General features: G+C 36.3%; 1 protein-coding gene across 3 annotated transcripts in view; it reads left to right on the top strand.

Moving 5' to 3' along the window:
- DIAPH2 (diaphanous related formin 2) overlaps positions 1-19,934 on the top strand; it is a 960,594-nt gene extending 940,660 nt beyond the window's left edge. For all 3 annotated transcript variants that reach the window (XM_036440044.2, XM_036440043.2, XM_036440042.2), the window contains one exon: positions 14,688-19,934. In XM_036440044.2, the coding sequence (XP_036295937.1) occupies positions 14,688-14,752 (65 nt within the window). In that variant the 3' untranslated portion in view covers positions 14,753-19,934. The remainder of the gene's footprint in view (positions 1-14,687) is intronic.
- The last annotated feature ends 344 nt before the right edge of the window (positions 19,935-20,278 follow it).

Genomic DNA, 20,278 nt, shown 5'->3' with positions numbered 1-20,278 from the left:
AAACTACAGAGGAAGCCCTAACACGTCTGATCAGACAACCTTTTTAACCAAAAGCCCACAATGGCTATATTGTAGCTGCCTGGAAAGAAGAGGCTGGCTCATTTATCTCTGATACCATATGAGGTACATGGTCGGCATTCATGAAAGGATCATTGAAATAAATCGCAGGCCAGATTTTAGACAGAGGGAACTATACCTGACACAGGAACAGACCCCGCATGTGACTGCAAGAAAGGCTCTCTCATTCCAGTGAATAGGTCTGCTACGAAAACCCAACTTAAGTCAGTTTGGATGCCTGGTAAATCTGCTGTCCTATGGAAAAAAAGAAGTGGCCAGTTTTACCAGATGCATCATTCAAGCCAGTCTAGAATCTCTAGAATTATCTCTTCCTACACTAAGGAACAACTCTGTCCAGACAGCTGAAATCCTAAAGCAAAGAAGTAATAGCTGCCTAGCAACATTTCTCTGCCCACTGGATGACAATGAGAAAAATAAATTTCTCTAAAAGATATTCATTGCTTGCCAGGGGCATAAAAACACCCCAGTACATGATGACTTGTGAAATAAATCAAAAGCCAAAACCTGATAAATTCTGATTTCCTAACTGTATTTACTAAGTCTTTGTTTTTTATAGGCTAATTGGAAAAAGACTTCTAGAAACATCTGTTTGCATCTTATCCCACTGTCCCTAAAGTGGCTAAAACATGCACAGTGTTGCACCTGTACAAATGGTGGTAAGAACAAGTATAATGCTTGGTACCAAGACTCTCTCTCCAGCCCTAACCGGTTTGGCTCAGTGGATAGAGCGTCGGCCTGAGGACTGAAGGGTCCCAGTTTGATTCTGGTCAAGGACATGTACGTTGGTTGCAGGCACATCCCCAGTAGGAGGTGTGTGAGAGGCAGCTGATTGATGTTTCTCTCTCATCAATGTTTCCAACTATCCCTCTCCCTTCCTCTCTGTAAAAAATCAATAAAATATACTTTAAAAAGAAAAAAAAAAGAATCCCTCACCACGGCCACACCACCTTCGTTAACCAGGAACAACACCCCATATGCATGTCTTTTGAAAATGAGTCAATATTGTTTACCATCAAAGAACATACTTTCATTTGTTGGTAATGTGTTACTGCAAAGCAATTTTTCTGTTTCATTAGATTTTACCATTGAAGTAAAGCTCTCTAGATGATGTCATGACACATACCTCCTTATCTTTATGAATTTTTACCTATCTTTTTGGAGAGAGAAGATATCTAGGCTTACTTCCTAAGACCAGAACTGTTATGACTTTGTTTCAGTTTTGTTTGTTGATTTTGTTTTCTAGATTCCACATATAAGTGAAATCATGTGGTATTTTTCTTTCTCTGTCTGATTTATTTCACTTAGCATAGTAATACCGTCTAGGTTCATTTATCCATGCTGTCACAATTGGCAAATTTTCATTCTTTTTTATAGATGAATAATGTTCCATTGTATATATGTATCACTTCTTCTTTATCCATTTGTCTATCATTGGACACTTAGGTTGCCTTCATATCTTGGCTATTGCAAATAAGGTTGCAATGGACATAGTGGTGTATATGTTTTCAAGTTAGTGTTTTTGGATTTCTATGGATATATACCTAGAAATGAGATTGCTGGATCATAGAGTAGTTTTATTTTTGATATTTTGAGGAACTACCATACTATTTTCTATAGTTGCGGCAACAGTGCACTAGGAATCACTCCCTTTCCTCCACAAACTCATAACACTTACTGTTTGTTGATTTATTGATAATAACCATTCTGACAAGTATGAGATGATATCTCACTATGGTTTTAGTGACATTGGGCATCTTTTCGTGTCTATTGGCCATCTGTATGTTCTCTTTGGAGAAATGTCTTTCAGGTCATCTGCCCATTTTTTTAATCAGATTTTTTGTACATTAGATGATTCCTTATATATTTTGTATATTGACCCCTTATTGAATATATCATTGTTGAATATATTCTAATATCCTATAGGATTCTTTTTGTTTTGTTGATGGTTTCCTTTCCTGTAAAATACTTTTTTGTTTGATGTAGTCTCATTTATTTTTCTTGTTTCCCTTGGCAGAAAAAATATTGCTAAGAGAAATGTCAGAAATTTTACTGCTTATATTTTCTCCTAGGAGTTTTATGTTTTCTAGTCTTATAGTTAAGTCTTTAATCCATTTTACATTTATTCCTGTATATGGTGTAAGAGGGTGATCCTCTTTCATTTTTTTGCATGTGTTTCTCCAGTTTTCCCAACACCATTTATTGAATAGACTGTCTTTACCCAGAATATATTTTTACCTCATTTGTCAAATATTAGTTGACTTGTAAAGGCATGGGTTTATTTCTGGGCTCTCTACTATTATATTTTCTATTGATCCATGTGTTTGGGTTTATGCCACTACCAAGCTGTATTAATTACGATAGCCTTATAGTATAGTTTCATTCCAAGTAGCGTGATTCCTCCAATTGTTGTTCTTTCTCAAGATTGCTTTGCCTATTTGGGGTATTTTAGGATTATTGGTTGTAGTTCTGGGGGGGGAAATGCCATTGATGTTTAACTAGAGTTTGCAATGAATCTGTACACTGCTTTGTGTAGTATGGACATTTTAATGATGTTAATTCTTCATATCTATGAGCATGATGTATCCTTCCATTTATTTATGTCTTCTTCAGTTTCTTCAATGTCTTATAGTTTTTTGAGTACAAGTGTTTTACCTCCTTGGTTAAATTAATTCCTAAGTGTGTTATTCCTTTTGATGCCATTATAAATGGGATTTTTTTCTTAATTTCTCTTTCTGATAGTTTGTTATTGCTATATAAAAGTACAACTGATTTCTGAATATTAATTTTGTATCCTGCTATTTTTTGAATGTATTTATTTATTCTAACATTATTGTTGTAATATTTAGAGTTCTATCTAGATTGTATCATTTAATCTACAAAAAATGACAGTTTTACTTATTTCTTTCCAATTCAGATGCCTTTTATTTCTTTTTGCTTGTCTCATTGCTATGGCTAGGACTTCCACTATTATGCTTAATAAAAGTTGTGAACATGGACATCTTTGTCTTGTTCCTGATTTTAAAGAAAAAACTTTTAGCACTTATCTGTTTAATATGCTGTTAGCTGTGTGTCATATATGGTCTTTATTATGTTGAGGTATATTCTTTTTACATCCACTTTGCTGAAATATTTGATCATATATGGATGTATGCTTTTGCTACATCTATTGACATGATCACATGACTTTAGTCTTCATTTTATTTATGTGGTATATTGTATTAATTGGTTTTAGGCTATTGAACCAATTTTGTATCTCAGGAATAAATCCCACTTGCTTATAGTATATATATTTAATATATTGCTGAATTCAGTTTACTAATATTTTGTTGAGGAATTTTGCATCTATGTTCATCAGAAATATTGGCCTATAACTTTATTTTATTATCTTTTTTGTGGTGTCTTTGTCTGATTTTGGTATTAGCATAATGCTGGCATTGTAAAATGAATTTGGGAGCTTTCCCTCCTCTTCAGATCTTTTGAATAGTTTGAGAAGTGTAGGTATTAATTATTCTTTGAATGTTTAGTAAAATTCACCTGTGAAGCCATCTGGTCCAGGACTGTTGTTTTTTTATTTTTATTTTTTATTACTGATTCAGTTTCATTAGTAGTTATTAGTCTGTTCAGAATTTTTTCTTCCTGAGTCAGTCTTGGAAAATTGTATGTTTGTAGTAATTTATCCATTTATTTCAGGATGTCCAGTTTGTGGTCATATAATTGTTCTTTGTATCTTCTTATAATCTTTTGGATTTATGTGTTGGTGGGTTGTCACTTTTGCACTTTGATTTCTAATTTTATTTATTTTGGCCCTCTCTTTTGTGCTTGATTAGTCTGGCTAAAGTTTTATCAAATTTATCTTTTCAAAGAACGTGCTCTTAGTTTCATTGATCTTTTCTATTATTTTTGTTTGTTTTTACTTTATTTCATTTCTTTTCACCATCATCTGCAGCATCTTGCAATGGCTCAAGTGCAAGGCAAGGTCAGCCACCACTTGTGCCAGACTTAGGGCTGCTGGGTAGGAGTTACAAAGAGATCTGTGGTTGGTTGCCACTTGTGCTGAACTTATGACCCTACCATTCAGGGATAACCACTATTTTTATGGATATATATTCTTTCAAGCTTCTAAAAATTGAATTTAAAAAAATAATATGATGTACTCTTTTTTAACTTGCCTTTTTTACTTTATAATGCAGACCACTTTCTGGCAAGCCCATGTAGATCTATATAATAATTCAGAATGGCTACATTGAATCTTAGTGCGTGTGGATCCCAACTTTTACTAATATAATTCCATGATAGACATATAGTCTATTTACAGTTTTCACTAGCATAAACAATGCTGCAAAGAACATCAATGTACAGCCATCCTTATTGATACATTTGTATAATAATGTGAGGACTGACTTTGTTCCAGTAGACTTAAAAACCAGGAAAGGTTTTTTTTTTAGACATATGATAGGTAAGTTGCTAGTCAGTAGCCATTACTTTTACTCATGTTTAGGCTTGGCCTGCACTCAGGTTGTACATAGATTGCCTTAGAAACTAAAATACAAAGGAGCTTCTGTCAGTTATGACCATGGCATTGAGAAGCCATGTTTTAACTCTGTCCTAATTAAACTCATATTTAAAACAACTGCCAACTGGCTTCTACCTTAAGGGACAGTTTATAGTTTAAAACAATGGCACTGGCAGCTGCTAAACTGTCTGTGATACTAACCATACAGGCTGCCTTTGTCCATGCAACTGGTTAAGTAATTAAATACAGGGTAGCATGGGGAACACTACTAATGGTAAGCACCTGTTTATAGGCTCACACATTGTAACTTGTAGATTAATATCTTCTCTCCTCAAATCACAGCCAGCAGTACATTTCTGTGATCTGGTCCTTTGGGGAATAGAGGCATCATGCAGGGGAAAGCCTGAAATTTCTGCATTACTATAGAAACAGATAGCTATATAAGCCAGAATATTTGGGGGTACTGAAGCTGTAGAATTGGGCTGATGACTCTAAAACTTCCATGATCAGTGAGAACTAAGTAGCCGAGACCCAAGAGAGAGGTTGCACATGCTAAACACTGAAGAAGGAAATCTGTAGTCTCAGAGTGATTCAGAAACAAAAGCAGATGGCAGGTGAGTATATTCTAGGTCAGCATATCAGCAACAAAGCTCAAGCAGATCACAAACAGCTGCCACAAAAAATGACAGAGGATTGTTCATCATATGATCAAAGTTAGAGAAATGGCCAATGCCTAATATTCTTAGTCATAGGGATCTATGTCACTTTATAGAGTAGAAAGGCAGAGAGATGACAGGTGGTAGAAATGAATTGACCCTGTATCCACATTGTCGTTTAACAGCTGGTTTATCTGCACCAACCCAAATGGTTACTCAAGCTCTCATCTTGCCAAGTACTCTTGGCACAGATCACTGCAATCTCTGTGTGCCTTGATCAGCTCTTCTCCTGCCACTCTTGATAGTGCTGTCCAGACTTCAAGGACAGAACCTAACCAGGTGATTCCAGAGGCCCCATTTCTGCTAAAAGGTTTTATTTACATATTTTTCTAACTCACTGCTGTCTTCTCTGTAAATCCAGACTTTAAAAAAAAATGTCATTAAAATTAAAATCACATGTTTATGGAAATAACTATCACTATGAATCTGGCCAATTCAGTGCATTTCCTTTCATTATTTTCTTCCTTTTCCTATGGGCAAATAAAAATGTTAAATATGTATAGACTAGGAGCTCAGTGCACAAATTTGTGCACCTTAAAAGAAACTGTGGATCACTAGGCTCTAGTAGTCACAGGGGTAAATCTTGGCCCATCCTCCATGCCCCCACCTGGCCCCTCCCATCACAACCCCTGGACCTCTGTTTACCAGCAACCCCACTCCCACAGCTGCTGCTCCCATGCACACTGACAGCACCAGCCCCACTCCCTAAGTGATTAAGGCCAGTGCCAACAGTGGGTGCCAGCAGCAGCTGCTGTCCTGATCACCTCTTAGGAGCAGGGGAAAGTGGCGAAGCCCTCAGGGGTGATCAGAGCTGGCAGACACCACTCACACCCACTGATGGCGCCAAGTGATCAGGACTAGCGCAGGGCACCAGCAGTGGGTGTGAGCAGTGCCTCTTGCACTGGCTGCAGGTGTGAGCGCCATATGGGACCGCAGCACAAAGGAGCAAAGAATTTTCAGTAACCACCAGAGGCTTGCCCTGATGACAGTGACCAACTGGCACCCCACTTTGATCTGGCACCCCTGCTCACCTGTTCCACCATCCTACCACAGCCAATGCCCGCCATGTTCTTCTCACGCCCCCTAGTGGTCAGTGCATATTATAGCGACCAGTTTGGTTCCACTGTTCAGTCTATTTGCATATTACCCTTTTATTATATAGGATACTCTGATTCTCTCTTTATACATCCATTGCTTTTTATGCCCAAAATTAGGAAAAAATTTGGAATTAAATAGTCAGCAACATGAGGAACTTACTTTCTGGACCAAAAGTTAATAGCTATATTCCTATATTTTCTTATTGAAATTCCACCTATTTTTAAGGCCTAACTGGGATGATATTATTTCCCCAACTCTTGCATTCAAAGGGTATGATTTTCCTCTACTCTGAACCTTCATCATAATGAGACTGTAATAAATGCTATTAGATACAGAGTGTCTGTTATATAAATTTTCTTCCTGTCCTCCCTAATGACTTATGAGGGTGCCTGCTATGGGACTCTGCAGATACTGGATGTAGTAAAACACAAGTGTGGCTGAAAAGGTGGAGGGCAGGAGGGAGAAAGGAAAGGAGTGTGAGTTTCCTTTCCTTAAAATAATAGCAGATCATATTCCCTGTGTAAGCAGTATAGCAGAAGGTAAATTAAAGGATCAGTTCCTGATTCATTGCTAATGATTGGATGATGAATTCATAGACAGTTTTCGAGAAACTGCTGCATGTAATCCACTGTGATAGACATCTGAGTGGCTCTGCTCTTGTTTGTATGGTTCTCTATTGGAATAGAAGTTCCACATATATAATTTCTTGGGAGCCTTTCCAACTATTTTCTAACATTATTCATCCTTTTATTTGTTGCCTTTTCCATATTTTCCAGATGTGCAGGCATTGTCATCAGACTTTCAACCTCATAGAGAGAAAATTTGTCTTAGGGTTTAATTGCATTTTCTAGTATAGAAGCAACATAATGCATGGCTAAGATACAAAACCAAGGACATTAAAAAAAAAATCTATTCACTAGCTTTGACATTGTGTCCAAAGATAATCAATAGCAAGGTCTGTGGCTGTTGAAATACTGAACAATATACTGATTTTAGTTTTTTTTCCTAGCCATGCTTTTCTAAAATCCTTTGAAATACTCAAGTTACCAACTATGTAAATGTTAGTCATTTAAAACCCCAAGAGATTGGTTGTACATGTTATGAAAATATCATGTTTATGATAGATAAAAGTAAGTATTGCATATTTTCTACATTTGTAGCTTAATATGGATTAAGTTTTTAGTGCCTTGAAGTAATATTATTATTGTACTATGTGGCTGTACTTTTATCATATATTTCAATCTTCCTAATGTTGCTGTAATTGAGTTTGTTTGATAATGTACCCTTATATTACTACAAGTCTTGATAGTTTGCAAAATATGAGGATCATAATAGAGATAGAAAGTAGAGTTACTACCTGGCAAGGAGGATAAGAAGGAAGTGAAATATAGAAAAGTGATTCCATCTCACTACTGCAGTTTTGTAAAATATAATTTGTTTTTCCCCTAGCACAGCAGAGTTTCATGCTGATAACAAGCTACTGAATTAATAAATCCATCACAACTATTGAGACTTTTCCTTTAATAACATAATGAATGCTGAGCATTAAGAAGTGAAAAGGAAAGGCATTCTTTGTACAGATATTATCTCTAGCAGATCTACATCCTTAAGCATAGGGAAAATACCAACATTAGACCCTGAACAATATCAATGTGAAACTAATTTGTGCATCTCAATTAGAGTATTGTATTTTCTACACAAAAGCACACCGTTTTCTGGAACATATCTGCTTATTTTCCCATTGGAAAGACATTTAGGGGTCTATTTTGTTATCATTACATGTGCTTAACTCCAATTACAGTTAATGGGAGTTGTGTGTCTATAGTCACAGTAGCCTCTGAACTACTTTAACATTATTGCTTTCCATTACCATCCTCTTAAAATACTTTCATCTCTTCTGCCAACCTGAACTACCATGGTAATCTTGGTTTCTATTTTCTTTGCATGGATTTATTTTCATATAATGAAGAATATAGATTACACAACATGGCCTATTTCTATTATGTCACTGAGATTAGAAAAGGGCTAGAACTATTTGTTAGGTGAAGGCAATAGACTGGCTTCTAGACATGCATTTTTGCACAGCACCCTTGTATGCAATTCTGTTTGTATCAAATAATGTTTGATATAATTTAATAGTCATGGTTTCTAGTGAAAGCCAATTTTGTAAAATATATAAAATATATGAGAAAGTTAGATTTACAAACTAGAAACACTAGACTTTATCAACAGCCAGTAAAACTATACATTTCATTTCAATTACTCATATTTTTGACAAGGCACAAATAATGAGAATAAGAGTATTATAAAACCTGTAGGTAGAATCACTGATGCTCTTTTTCTTAGTTCTGGCCTCTGCTGTATTTCCAGAAGAAAAGTGGTCAGCTGGTATTAAAAAAAAAAAAAAAAAAAAAAAAAAAAAAAAAAAAAAAAAAGTGATCAGAAGACAGGGAAGGGGGCTTTTTTAAATCTTTAAGAAAATGAGGAGTCCGAGGAAAACTCTTAAAAACATCATTAGGGACATTAGAGTCACTTAATTGACTGACACTCAACAAATCGACATCTGCCTAGCCTTACTAGGATAGCCTAGTTAGCAGGGTTTGTTTTTCAGGCTGTGGGGGGAGGGGGGGTTCAAGATGTTTTGTGATGATAGTGTGATGTAGACATCCAAAATGTGCCCTAAAATACGTTTTAAATGAAATTATAAATTATGGAGGATTATTTTTCTCTGGGTATTAAAACCTATTATGAGATTGAAATAATACAGTCAGAAGGTAGTGGCACCAAAATAGTAGTCAGAGAACTACTTAGGTCAATGGAACAGAAATGTACCCTACTATAGATTACTTCTGATAAAAGAGGTATCATGAATCTGTGTATAAATTCATGATTATTCAACAAATAGTGGTGGGACAACCCATATATTCTTTGCAAGCAAGCAATGTGGAAAGTTATCAAAATAAATTCTAAATCACTTAAATAATTAAATGAAAAAACAAAACAAAAACAAACAAACAAACAAAGAAAACACCAAAGCTTAAAGGAGAAGAGATATAATTGAATGTGTATCAAATGTCTCTGGATAAATACTTATTTGCAATGCCACTTCCACACATGGTATATATTTTAATATAAAGATATGACTCTAAGGATGCACACTGTGAAACTTTTTGTAATAGAAAAAAATTGGAGCAACTGAAATGTCCAGCAGAAGAATGATGGTTAACCAAATTGTGGTATATTTATATTATATTAGAGGCCCAGTGCACGAAATTCGTGCACCAGTAGGGTTCCTAGCAGCTGCCAGTTGCCAGCTGGGGCCTCCCTTCCCCAGCTGCCACTTGCTGGCTGGGGCCTTCCTTCATTCTGTGTCATTCCCTGGTGATCAGCACATGTCATAATGAACATTCAAACTCCTAGTGGACTGAACTCCTGAGGTGACACTTTGCATAGTAGGCTTTTATATATCTAGATAAAATAAAGTGGCCAATAAAAATCATGTTTTCAGAATCATGTTTCAGAAGTTTAATGGCATGGAAAATTTCTACAATAAAATGTTAAATAAAAAATTAGGACACCATCTCTCTCTCAAAAAATTAGGACACCAAATTGTTTATGAAGTTTGAGCTCAACATATTTTTTTTCTTTTAAAGGTCACTATTCTAGTAAAAGTGAAGAGAATGAGCCTGATCAACTAATAGAGCAATTGGCTATTCTCCACAAAGAGATTAGGCCTAAACCTAATTCAGCTGCCATCTTCTAGTCATTTCTAGTGAGTGAGATACTTTATTAATTCAGGATCCCCAAAATCACAGAAAACACACACACATACACACACATACACACACACACACACACACACACACACACACACCCCGATATATATCAGTTTTAGAATCATGGGACACAAAGGAAAAAAAACATAAGCTCATATGAGAATATTTCAGGATAAAAAGTCTAAACTTATTTTTCTCTATCAGTGTTTGGAATGCAAACAGCTACTCAATAGACATTTCCTGAAGCAAACTAAAATGTTCTTGGTTTTCCTATCCTAAACTCCATAAGCAAACTCTGTTTGCTTAGTTTGCTGGAAACAATGCCTACCCATTGGTGGTAAATGGGCCACACCCTCACTTTTGAAGAGCTTTGGAGAAAACAAAGCCCACAGTACATTATGGAGGATATGTTTTACTTTGTTTTCTATCTAACTAATTTGCATTCACGTGGGATATTTTGTAACACACTGTGCAGTATATACAAGGCACACTTGTTATATGTTACCTGGCTGAGAGTGTATAGTGCATTATGTTAGGTGTGCATTGATATACGTCTACATGCCTACGAAGCACCAGGAAAACAATTCTTCCATAGACAACAGATGGGCACCTAACCTAGGGGGAAATGAATAATGGACATTGCCTTTTTCATCATAGTTTTTTAGTTTCAACCTGACTCACTCATGCAATATACAGGATGTAGCCTTGTATCTCTGGCATCACTTTGCTAGAGGATTAATTGCCCATTCCCAGTTTATGAAGCACTGGCTTGAGTCCTTTGATCTCTCTCACACCACATTTTGTTGCAGCCTTATCTGTGACATGCTCATTCCTTAGTTATGGCACTTAACAAAGTTTTCAGAAAGAAGGAAATTAGGGGTGTAGATTTAGCTATAGATCTGAAACATGGTGACATCCAGGTATTTCATGAATGATGTGCTTTGTATATAATTGATGAATAAATGATTAAGTGGATGAATTTTAGAGCAATACAATAATTGGTTTAATTCATTCACTGCAGAACTCAGTTGGGGAAATTTTGAGATGGATGCCAAATCAATTTATGCTCAGAAAAAGCATAAAGCTTCTTGCTCTTAATATAGTGGGGAAAGCCTTGACATTGGTTTGAGCTGGTTAACCTGAAATACAGAATATGCAGGAGCATATTAAAGCTGGACCATGTATTTATAGTCTCTTTTGGTGCCCAATTGGAATATTGTTTTTATTTTAGCCACCTTTCCTCTACAGAATGCACATTTTTATATAACTATGTTCCTCTCTTCAATGTCATGCTATGACCAGGTCACCCTCTGTAAAGGCAGAATCCTTTTACCTTCACCTGGGGCATATTTTATAAAGACAAGCCTTTGATGGCCAAAGAAAACTTGCCAGGGTATGCATACCTAACTGTGGTGGATTTGGAAGGTAAATCTTGGGACTAACATCTCAGGCTTTACTGCTGCATTAATCCTCGTGTTTACAAACAATAGAATGCCTTAATGAATTCCTAGACCCTGAGGATATCCTAGAATCTCCAGGCTCTCTTATTCACTGTAATATGTTACTTATGTATAAATAAAATGGAAACAGAAGGAGATTATGACAAATCATGTTCCTCATCCTCTAATGAAATGTTTTTGCCTATATCGCACTGCACACTATCTCCAACAAGTATACAAACACAGACAGATGCTTCCCCCCTATCTTCCTCTCTTTGTTTTCCAAAAATACAGGCAAATTGGAAAGGAAAGCTACTAACAAAGCCCTCCACATCATCTCAGGTAAATACAGATGTTTAAACTATTGACTTATTGGAGGAGAGGCTCTGTTTTCACCATGTAAGCCATTCTGGTACCAGTAGTGCTAGGAGAATAAGATCGGTTAGGTAAGTGAATTTGGTTCCGTCTAGGTCTCCTGGAGCTTTCCAAACATATCACATGTGCACTTGCTGCTTCCATTTATGTTTCCAAAAGGGAAATGCAATAATATCAAACATTTGCTCCTTTCTCATAAATCTGATGCCCTGACCTTATAAGGCTCAGGCCACTGATTTTTACTCATTAGTATTAAATACTATAAATATAGAAGTTTGCCTTTCAAAAAGTCTAGTAATTCACAATCTCTGCTTTAAAGAAGGCATGAATCCACAAATGAAATATTGTCATCATTAGATTGTAATCTATTAGAACATAAAGAGAGATGAATATATATATCCATGTTATATATACATATAGCATATTATCCCTTAAATTATACTGTAGCCTGATCCATACAACTCTAGAGTATAAATATATATTTTGTACCTAAATATTTTTAACATAAATACAGAGGACTGTAAATAAATCACAAAATCCAGATCAGTCATTGCTGTCATTATTTCTAATGACATTTTTTCATAAACAAGGTTGTAGGTTGATATTTTAAAAATATAAGTGGTGACCTTTACACAATTGCTTCTTCTTATAATTATCTCATGAACAGAGATGACTAATTAGATACCAAAAATTTGAAAAAGATAAAGAGAGAAGGAGGAAGAAAAGGAAGAGGAAAGGAGGAAATATAGAATATTTCTCTTGTGCATGCCAAGAGCTAGATTTGGACCACGGACCAGCCTTCCAAAAGCTTCACCGTCCTTTTTGCCATTCATTTTGACCTGAAAGTTTATTTTCTCACACCAGTGCTACCAATAAGTTGCAGGTTGACATGAATCCTCACATCATTTAATGCCGTGAGGCTGGGTTTTTGCATGAATCCAATGGGCAGTGTGTGATGTTATGGAGTGCCAGTGGCATTCCCAGGTGAATGCCAATTTGGCTTTAGTATGTAAGATTGCCAAGGAGCTAGCCGATTTTTGAGCTGGGACAGTCCTCTCTGATTGCTATCATCATTCTTATATCTGATTGCATTAAATGCTTAGCAGTGGAATGGTAACTGTTATATTATAATCTCACTTTTAAATGTTTTCTAAGAAGTTTCAAACCAATCTGTATGCAAAGCAGTGACATCTCAGTAATAAGCTCTTTATCTCCGAATGTTATCTTCACATTTTTAGCTGAATTGTGATCCATATCACAAACTAAATATTGGATTTTTTAAATAGTATCTTTAAAAGAATGCCCAAATAATCCATCACTCGGATATATCTCTGAAAAGAGAAAATGCCCCTTTCTTTCTCACCTCTCAGTGATATTATTGCATATAAGGCACTTTAAGCTTATAGCTGTTTGGTTCGATGCACTCATACCAGGGTGTTAATGAGGCCAAGGTCATGGAGGCCAGTTAGCTTTCTTTGCTCTGTACTGAACAGACTACTGGGAGTCAGTCAAGAGACACTGGCACAGATGAAACTGATACCATAGCAAATTTTCAGCACTTCTCACAGTCCATCCTTCTCCTGGGACAGACAGGATGTCTTTCTTTCATATAATCTTGGGGCAGAAAGTGGGGGGAGAGTAGCTTGGGAGGCCCCAACATTTACCTCTGAACAAAGCAGGCCTGACATTTAGGCATTAACTTTGCATTATGATCCCCCATCATACCATTGATTTGCTGTGTAACCTTCAGCAGTAAAGCAGAGATAATAGGATAAAATGAAATGGGCTTACCTCCCGGGGATGTTGTGTGCATTAGCAAATTAACAAGTGTAAAGTGTTAGCGTTTATGTAAGTGCTGGTGGTTGTCATTATTTGTAGGGACCTAGTCTCATTCTAAAGAGAGAATTTAAGTATATTATGCCTGTGTCAGAAGGATTTGCACCCACATCAATTGCATTTAAGCTGAGCATAAAACAGAGGTGATAATAACATAGTACTGATCATCTCAGTGCAGAGCTGTAAACCTTTTTCCTATTAAAGCTAAAACTATTTTCAGCAACTTTCAATACTTTAAAACTTTGCTGTTCAAGATTTGTGCTAACAATTATCTCGACAGTGATTATTTTTTCTGTGACGGTTGAGGGGAATGGGACCTATTTATTATTCATTCTCATTATGACTATATAATGTATTGAATTTGTTTACATCATACAATCAGGCAAGTATTCAGTAGCTGCAATCATTGTAAAAAATCAAAACTCTTTCCCGCTCTGCCCAAGCTGCTGTCCTGTAGCGGTAGCCAGTACACAGAGTGAAAACTCTCGGGGAATTGAAGTGCTTTCCAACAAAAGGCCCTGTGCATAGAGCCTTTCAATTTAATGTGTTGACCAAAAAATTCTATTGTCACCGGCCACTTCCAAGGGGACTGTGCTTGAGAAAATGCTTCCATTTCCTGTATCACTCTGAGTTCACTTAACCAAGAAAAGTCACTTAGTGCTGATTGCAGAACTCTTCAACTCAGCCCTGCAGCTGCTGCAGAACTCCTCAGATCTGGGCTCCGTGTTACTTATTTACATATTCATTTGAAGTGGTTTTTCAGGACTATTTGAAGCCCACTCTCAACCTGACATCCTGTAACAGCTGAGATCTGAAGCTCACCATGTTTTTGGTTCTTTTTCTTTTTGTCTTACAGATAACCGACGGGTACCTCTGGAAAGGTCACGCTCTCGCCACAATGGAGGTATCTCCACTAAGTGAGTCCTGATGCCAAAGAATAGAAAAATATTTCAGTGGATAAAATCGTACATTTTGAGAAGAGCAAAACATGCACTCAAGGGATGGAGAGGAATCAGTGCATTTCTGCAAAAATCAAGCCAAGCCTGATGAAACAGCCTGCATTTGTACAGCTAATGCAAGACTCCTCCCACAATTATGCTAATATGAACACAATTATTGGGATTCTAAAATGTGTGTTCCATTTTAGTGTAAAGATGTGTATTCTTTGTTTTTGTATGTGACCTGACAGTGATGGTGAAAAGTGTAAGAAATTGAAGAGCTCTAAGGCTTTCAAGTCATTCAATCTGTCAAAAATGTACAATGTTACTCAAATTTGCAGGTCACCCCCTCTCCCAAAAAAAAGGAAGAAAGAGAAAAAAAAAGGGTAGAAAGAAAGAATGACTCAATATCTGCTTCTGATTCTTGTTACATAGAAAAGAAAAAGGCCAATGAAAAAGTATGTGTTAGTAATGTGGAGAGAGAGTAAGAGATACCATTTTGGAATCTCAGAAAAAATACTGCTTCACCCCTGTCTAATTAGTTAGAATTTTATCTCAAGTGAAAACTGATGGATTCATCTGCTTTGGCTGAAATTAAACTGATCATTAATTTAAAGTTTCAGCATGATAGTGCGGGCACTTTTCATTGCTAAAAATAAGCCAAACTTCAACAGAAGCAAAGTGATTTAAATTTTATTTAAAGAGGTGTTTTCTAATCATGCACATATCTACTTTATACAAATACTTTATATGGCTATTTTTGAGAAAAACTTCAAATTTTAATGTTTATGTGAGGGATGAACCCAAAAATTCTATTACCTTTATTTAGATTTTTAAAGGTAAATATTGATTCCTAATCTCCCTGGTTTATTTCTTCTCTCTACTCTTCTTTCTCCCAAGACCCCCTTGAAAGCAAGGAATAGAATTCTCAGAGACCTGAGAGGAAAAAGATCTCTGCAAGAGGCAGCAGAAAACTGAAAGGTCAATTGTTTTATCTGCCTTTCTACTCCCCTTTCTAATTCTGCCTCGGTGGTCTGAGGAAGAAAAACCAATTATATGTATGTATGTGTATATATGTGGATATATTTATATCTCCTACAGTAATTCCACATCCCAGTGACTAAGTGAACTTCAAAGTCATCATACTTACTATATTAACAAATTTAAATGCTGCCATCATAAATAGCTCTAGGAGGAAAATAGGCTCTATGTTTTTCTTAAATCGATGAGAGAGTAACGATTATACTTAAATTGTCTATTATTTTAAAGTATGCATTGAAGTAATGTAGTATAACTTCTCTGGAGTGCAATTTTAAGACGAATCCATGCAGATGATTATTGTAAAAGATTTCTCATGTGTATATATCTTACATAGAGAATCCTACTTCTCCTCCACAGCACACTGTAGACATTCAGAAAGAACAAAGGACTGACTTGGCAAGTCACCACATGGGTAAAGAAATCTAGAGACCAGTTTCCTTTCTATAGATGTGTAATGACTCAAAGCGCTGCCTTTCCTTCCAGTGCATTCTTCTTACTCGGGTGTTATACTTTAAAAAGCTCTGAAGCTGCTATAATAGAGAAATCAACAAGCATTACAGTATCTGAGATGTTACAGTTTTATCTCATATTAAGACACTCACATAGGCACACACAAATTTAAAGAATATACTAATTTCACATAATTTTAAAAACAGAAACAAAGATATTGGTTCTACTAATTTATGTAAATACTTAACGGATGTATTTTTTACTTCAACAAGTCATTTCTAAAATCTTCATGGTATGGTTTCTTTGAATCGTTTTTTAATAGCTTTTTAGGCCTAGGGAAATATTTTGAAAAATTAACCCTGACTAAAATGAAGGGGCATTTGCCATGCCATATTACCAAGCTGGTCAAGGTAGAAATACTGATGTATATCACCTTTTCCAGATGTGAACTTGCCTTATTTTATAGTTTGTGAAAGAGAAAATGAAGAACTATTATTGATAAAGTATATATTTGTATTTAGAGTAATCCCACATGCTTTTCACAAATATTATGAAGCCTTTTCAGGGTCTTTCATGAAGTTCCAATAATTGAGTTCAGGAAATTGCTTCCCGGATTTATAATGATCCTGCTCTAGCTATTTGCAGTCTGGGTCTAGATAGAAATGTATCACCAAAAAAAAATACTTCATGACATTTTTAGTATGGAATCAGATTATACTGGAGCCTTTTGTTGGGTTTATTACTACCACATGTGAGAAGCACCAGTTTATGAAGATTTTCTTCAGAATGTTTTTAAAAATTACAAAGTCCTTAAAACGTTTACTAGTTGTATTAGTCTCTTTTGGCTGCTATTACTCATTATCACAAACTCAGTTGCTTATTAATCCATCAGAAATGAATTCTCTCAAGATTCTGCTGACTATATGTCTAAAACCAAGGGCCATGCCTCCTCCAGAGACTCTAAAGGAAAATCTTTCTTTGCCTCGCCCTGCTTCTGGTGGCTGTCGGCATTCCTTGAGTTTCGGCCACATCTCTGCTCCATTTTCCTGTCACCTTCTCCTCTGTATACCTAATCTCCCTCTGCCTCTCTTAAGGACACATTTAGGTTGGCATTTAGAACCCACTGGGATAACCCAGGATAATTTCATCTGAAGACCCTAAACTTAATTACACTTGTAGGACCTTTTTTCCAAATAAGGTAGCTTATTCACAGATTCTGGGGATTTTTTTCCAAATAAGGTAGCAAACTCACAGATTCTGGGGATTAGGTAATGAATATATCCTTTTTGGAGACAACCCTTAGCCCATGATAGTCTGCCTTGTGCCCTCCTCCCCAAATTTAGTCTGTCCCATGTGCATGAAATCTTCATTGCATCTCAACCTTTTCAACACATTGCAGCATCAAGTCTAAGTCTAAAATTTCATTCAAACATCATCAGTTCAGCAGTCCTAAATCTCATCATTTAGATTATCTAAATTAGGTATAGGCAAAATTCCTCTCCATCTATGGATCAATACAATAAGAAAAATTATCTGCTTCCAAAATACAATGGTGGATCAGGTATCTGATAATAGTTATGGGCATTCCTATTCCAAAAGAGAGAATATGGAAAATAGGAAGGAGATAAGGAGTCATCTGTCCCAATGATTTTCTAAATTTAACCAGAAAAATGCCCTTAGGTTTGAAGGCCTGACAATAATCCTCCTTATCTCTGTTAAGCCTGCATCTCTGCCCTCTCTGCCCATGGCTTTCACTTCTGCTTCTGCTCCCATGTTTGGGCCCCTGTACCTGCAGTCCTAATGGGTGATCCTTTGCATTGAAGGATAGCACATGTTTGTAGTTTTATCAGCCTGTTTGTTGCCTGTAAATTTTTAGTAGTCTGAAAACCTTCTCTTATCTTGTCCCGTCTCTGTCCCTTTAAGGCCAACATAGAAGTATTTCTGCTGGTATAACATACTCAAAAACTCAGTGGGCCTCTCATGTATAGCACATTGATTCAATACTGAGATAAGAGAGTCCTCAGAGATCTTTGCCAGATAACCCCATCTCAATTCCTGACTTCAATTGAGATGGTTGAGTGGATCCACGAGTCAATACCTAATCTTTCCAGCACCAGCCAAAGGTTGTTCAGCCACACCCTTAGCTTTATCTCCAGAGCACACCTCCTAAAAGTGAGTCTCCTAATTTTAGCATATTTTACAACCTGAATAGGCTCAAAATGTTCCACACCATCAAGTGCTGGTTCCTTTCTGTTTGATAGATCTTTCCTCAATTTCTTTCCTCTTATATTTTAATATAAGCTTAAAAAGAAACTAGGCCACACCTCCATTGCTTTGAAAATTTCAGTTAAATATCCCAGTTTGTCACTTACAAATTCTATTTTTCATGCAACTGTTGCAGACAATTCAGATAAGACTCATGCTGCTATATAATAGGTGTCACATTTCTTCTAGTTTCTAATAAAATGTTCCTTAGTTCCTTCTGAGCCATTACTGGAAGCACCTTTAATTTATATTTTTACCAATAGTCTAAGTTAATCTATGCTTTTTCTATCAGATGCATCAAATTTTTTCTAGCTTCTGCCCATTATCCAATTCCAAAGCCACTTCCACATTTTTAGTTATTTGATATATAGCAGACCCTTACTTCCTGGTACCAAAATATGTATTAAGTTCCTGTGGCTGCTGTAACAGATTACTGCAAATGTGGCAGTTTAAATCAACAGCTATTTATTTATTATCTTACTGTTTAGGAGGCCAAAAGTCCTAAATTGAGGTGTCAACAGGGCTGTACTCCCTCCGAAAGCTCTAGGGAAATATCTCTTCTTTCCCTCTTCCAGTTTCTTTTGACTCATCATTCTCTGGCTTGTGGCCAAATCACTCTCAGCTCTGTCTTCACATCACCTTTCCCTGTGGATCGAATCTACTTCTGCCTCTTTTATAAGGACACTTGTATTGGCATTTAGAACCCACCCAGTTCATCCATGATAACCTCCTCATCTCAAAATCCTTAACTTCATTACATTTATGAAGACCCTTTTTCTCAATCAGGTAACATCACTGGTTCTGGGAATTAGGACATGGACATATCTTTGGGGACTCACCATTCAGCTCACTACACTAGCCATTGCACAGAAAAGTACTTTTCACTTTTAAAAAATGCATCTGTGGTACTCAAGCCAAATTCACAGTTTTCTCTAAAAGATGTTGTCTGCACAGGCTACTGCATGCTTTGATGTTGAATGGCTGAATGAGCTATTCTAAAATGTGGTTGATACTTTTGCTACTATGGTCAATGTGCTTTAAAAAATAATTGATTCCAACTCTGAGCTCTAGTGTATCTCTTCCACCTCCTTTTTAGAGTCTTTGACCAAATGTCTTCTATGACTCATAACACAGGCATAAAACTACCTCCGATACAGAAGGGTTCTTTACAAATTTGTTTTAGATACCCCTCAGCTGAGTGGAGAGGTGGCAGCCTACTTTGAATGGTATTGAGGGAGACTATGCCGATACCAAGATGCCCAAAAGTATTTCAGTAGCAGCAGAACTGTGGATTCGTGCTCTCATTTTTGCCTTGGAATAAACACCTATCTCTTTGCAGGACCAAGAATGATTTGCAATCTATATGTATGCATACCTGCTTATTCAATAAAGTTAAGATACACATTAAATGCATTGCCTATGATCTTTGATATTCAGGATGAGTGTAAAGGCGTAAACTGAAGTATCAAGACAAGATGTAAGAACATTCTAAAAAGAAGCTCCAACTGAACAGAAATACAAGTCAGAAGGGTGATTTACATCCTCCAGAGAAACTGTTTCTACAAAAAAGTGTGTTTGGGATTTTTGTCTTGATTATAGAATGAAAGGAAATGGGCTTCAAATACTCAGGGGGAGTAAATACCTGGAATAAGTAATAAATGATTACCGATAATTATTCTCTGAAAGGCTTTCAAAAGAATCAGCATGTGTATAAATGAAACTAAGGTACCTGGCAAGACCACTGTTTCCCTTG

Source organism: Pipistrellus kuhlii, unplaced genomic scaffold, assembly GCF_014108245.1.
Source record: "Pipistrellus kuhlii isolate mPipKuh1 unplaced genomic scaffold, mPipKuh1.p scaffold_m20_p_16, whole genome shotgun sequence".
Classification (NCBI taxonomy): Eukaryota; Metazoa; Chordata; class Mammalia; order Chiroptera; family Vespertilionidae; genus Pipistrellus; species Pipistrellus kuhlii.
This window is presented reverse-complemented; position numbering and strand designations above follow the sequence as displayed.